Source organism: Populus alba, chromosome 19, assembly GCF_005239225.2.
Source record: "Populus alba chromosome 19, ASM523922v2, whole genome shotgun sequence".
Taxonomy (NCBI): Eukaryota; Viridiplantae; Streptophyta; class Magnoliopsida; order Malpighiales; family Salicaceae; genus Populus; species Populus alba.
Window position 1 is genome coordinate 6592156 of NC_133302.1, and position 3776 is coordinate 6595931.

The window sequence follows — 3776 nt, forward strand, 5'->3', positions numbered from 1 at the left end:
AAACATGTAACAGCCTCGCTTTAACGCCAATGTTGGAAGTGTACCTTGTTTTTAAGAGTCCCTTCTCAGAACACGTTCTCTCATCTTCCGGTTGTTTTCTATCTATGTTAATAAATATATTTATAAAGATGAAAAGTTAAAGTTATTACCAGATATAACTCTTCATCATTTTTTCATTATATTATATTAGTCATATAAATAATATTAATATGAATTGGATTGACCCATCATAGATGATCCAGAGAACCATTTTTTCCTTCACAGACAATTATAAAACACCCCTCAAGTTTCTGTGCTTAATACATGATGAGAATCAATCAAGCTGTTCTTTATTCCTGAAAGCAATGAAAAAGCAGCAATTTTAAAGGAAGCGTCCAACGACTTCAAAACGCATCACTTGCGTTTCAAAACAACAAAAAGTTGAACTTTCTTGCTTGGCTGCACATGGTGAGGAAACTCCTCAAATTTTTTAGCATATCGGTTAAACAATTCATCAATAATTTCACTTCCAAAGTGTTGAATGAGCATTCTCTCCATGCCAGCTCTTACGTGCATCACGATCGCCTTCCCCATGCTCGAGGTGTTAGTCATTGATTCGTGGAGTACTCCTGGACTTGTCAGCTCCATTTTTTCAATGTCAAAGCATCCATTCTTCTGTACAAGCTCCATCATCTCCTCAAGAGATGGTACATACATTGGCAAGTTAAAAGAGTCCACTTGAGCTTCGCTTATCTTCCCCTGCGCGCAGCAGATATATACTGGTAAATATATATTTGTCATTTGTGCTACTCCCCATATAATTAATATGATAACAGAATTGTTAGAGAAGACATCACATGGTGGCACTTGATATATATTATGTAAAAAAAGGATAGACAATAAAACAATACAACGATTGAATTTCTAGGACTCAATACATAAGATGGACTCAACGCATAGATTTTTTTAGATGTTTTTTAAGATATGTATTTTGCACTTTAATTATTTGACTCACCTCTTTCGCCAAATCCAGTATGCTGGACTCCAAAAGTTCAAACATGGCCCCTGTATATGTTTGGGAATAAGGGATCCCTGTTGGGTTGGCTGGGAAGATCATCACTGCCATCCCTCCAGGCACCATCTCTTTTGCTCTAGCATCTAAAAAGATCTCTATGCCCTTAGCATATTGGGTAGCATAAGCATTTACCACTTCATCTGGAGCATTAATATAGTGAATCCGCCCCCTGTTCCATGACGGAGAGCTCTTGTCTAGTAACTCCTCGGGCACCTTCGAGAGGATATGGAGTGCAATAGAAGAATAACAAAAATGAATAGAACCCTCAGGAAACAATCGGCCATGGAAAGACCCTGGAACGCCCGCTGCAAAGTATTGCCTGTCGGGAGGGAGAGAGGAGAACAGAGTGTTGAAATCATTTGATGTTAGATCGTTAAAGAATACTTGGAATTCAGGCTTTTGATTAATGTTGAGCTCTTGTGCTTGATACTTCCTTTCTATAGATTCTATTATATTTTGTATTGCTAAGAAGGTATTTGGTCCAACCGAACATCCAACATCTACAATCCGTATTGTCTTTGAAGTAGAAAGCAGAATTTCCAGGTCAAGCTTCTCAGCAATTGCCTCGCCAATTTTTCCCTTTGAAGCAGTTACATTATGTCCCTGCAAATTTCAAAGCAAAATAAGATTACAGGTCATTAAAGGAAACTTATATTATAATAATTTTATTAACTAAACAAATATTTAATATTTTCTAAATCTGAATGCTAAGTACATTGAATAAATTATTCTAATATATCCGATATTTTCTAAATCACCTGCAAAAAGGAGTTTTTGGCGTAACTAAATCTGCCATCTCCACCATTCATTGCATACAACTCCGGCGTTGTGGTAGCGCTGGCCCCCATCTTCAATTCTCTGTCGATAATGTAGTAGCTTGTAATGAGTTTATGCTATGGCGACGACTCTTGGTTTCCTTATATAGGATTTTTTGTGGACACAGTAGGCTGGAAGTGAATATATCATTTTAATAAATAAAATTTTGGAAGTCAACTTTCGTTATAATTAGTTGCAGGAAACGTTGAGTAACAGATTTGTATACTGTATGAATGCTTCGAGCCTGTAATTGCGCCCCACAGGAAATGAAATGCATCCTCCCTATTTATGAAGAGGAAGACATCATAAGTCTTTGACTATATCGCCAACTTTTCTATACGCGTTTTGTATTAAAATTCAAAAGAATTGATGCTAGGTTATGGCTCATATTGAACCAAGTAAGCTTGGAGTAATTGTTAAGAAATTTGAAGCAAAGATCAACTAAAATTGGTCCCAGACTTTGAATTTATGGCTCATATTGCGAGATCCTAGTCTTCTCTGTTCATTAAGTGTTCGGTTTTTACAAGTAGGTGCAACATTAAAATAATGTTTGAAAGCGTGATAATAGTAGCTTTTCAAAATATTTAATTTTTACTTGGAAATGCATCAAAATAATATTTTTTAATTATTTTTTTAAAAATTATTTTTGATATCAGCATATCAAAACAATCCAGAAATATAAAAAAAAATTAATTTTAATAAAAAAATTTTAAAAAAATTAAAAATAAAATTTGCACTGTGTTCCCAAATGGTGTCTAAAATGGTTCGTGTTAATGCATGATCACAAAAATATAAAATGCCCAATAGGGTTTGGCTCCGAAGATCTTATCTTTTTTACTTTTCTTTTTTTTTCTTTTTCTTTTTTCTCTCCTCTTCTTTGTTTTCACAACTAACTTTTTTCAAAATAGGTTATCATTTATTTTGAATGTTATCGATCCTCATTATTTGAGTTTTTTTTTTTCAATTTTATTCTTAAATATTTGGTTAGTTGAAAATTAAGATTTATAACTTTTTTAGTTTATTTTCTATAGGGTTATATCAATATCTTGATCTCAATCATAGGTTTGATATGTTAATTTGGGTTGACTCAAATTATTTTTTTTCCAGTCTTTTTTTAATTGGTATTTTATTTTAATTTTATCCTTCAATATTAAATTGATTGAGAATTGAACTTTATGTTTTTTTTGATAATTTGCTTCCATTGGTTTATCTCATTATTTTGACTCAAGTTGCAATATTGGATGGTTAGAATAGGTTTCCTTAGTTTTCTTTTTGATACTTTTATTCTTTAATATCAGATTGATTAGAAATCGGATTTTTTTATTTGTTTTCTATGGGTTTAGTTTTATAAGGAGCATTAATATAGTGAATTTTCCCTTTGTTCCATAATGAAGAGCTCTTGTTTAGCTTAATTTATCTTTAATATTCATATAATATTAGATTAATGAATCTAATATTTTATTTATGAATCTAAAGTAAAGATAAAGTTCATGGAACAAAAATATTTTGCAAAGAAAATTATAAAGTTGTTATAATTATGAGATTCCTATTGCATCAAAGCATTGTTCCTAAAATGTTCATGATCGATGCTTCTTAAATACTAGATATTAATTAGAACTGTACAGACTAATAAATAATATGTTCTTTGTTTTATTAAAAGAAATAAGTTTTCTTATAAGCTGATGTATAAGGGATATGTAAAAATAATATGTAAGTACTTTTCATAAAACATGTGCACTGGACTGACTCGCATGCGAATTCCATATGAAGATATCACATGTATCTATGAAAAGGTTCACGTGATGGTTGTGTAAGTAATCCTTATACTTGAGATTATTAACTTATCTTATATATATATATGGAGTGTTATATTTTGATATTGTTACATGTTATATTAATAAAGGTA

At 31.8% G+C, this 3776-nt stretch overlaps 1 protein-coding gene across 1 annotated transcript; it reads right to left on the reverse strand.

Annotated features, from left to right (window-relative positions):
* Nucleotides 1-307: 307 nt before the first annotated feature.
* Nucleotides 308-1954, reverse strand: LOC118050596 (loganic acid O-methyltransferase). The gene is made up of 3 exons (XM_035060978.2): nucleotides 1813-1954; nucleotides 995-1657; nucleotides 308-738 (listed from the first exon to the last, which is right to left on the reverse strand). The coding sequence occupies exons 1-3, from the start codon at nucleotides 1900-1902 to the stop codon at nucleotides 394-396; spliced, it is 1098 nt and encodes a 365-aa protein (XP_034916869.1). The 5' UTR covers nucleotides 1903-1954; the 3' UTR covers nucleotides 308-393.
* Between the last annotated feature and the right edge of the window lie 1822 nt (nucleotides 1955-3776).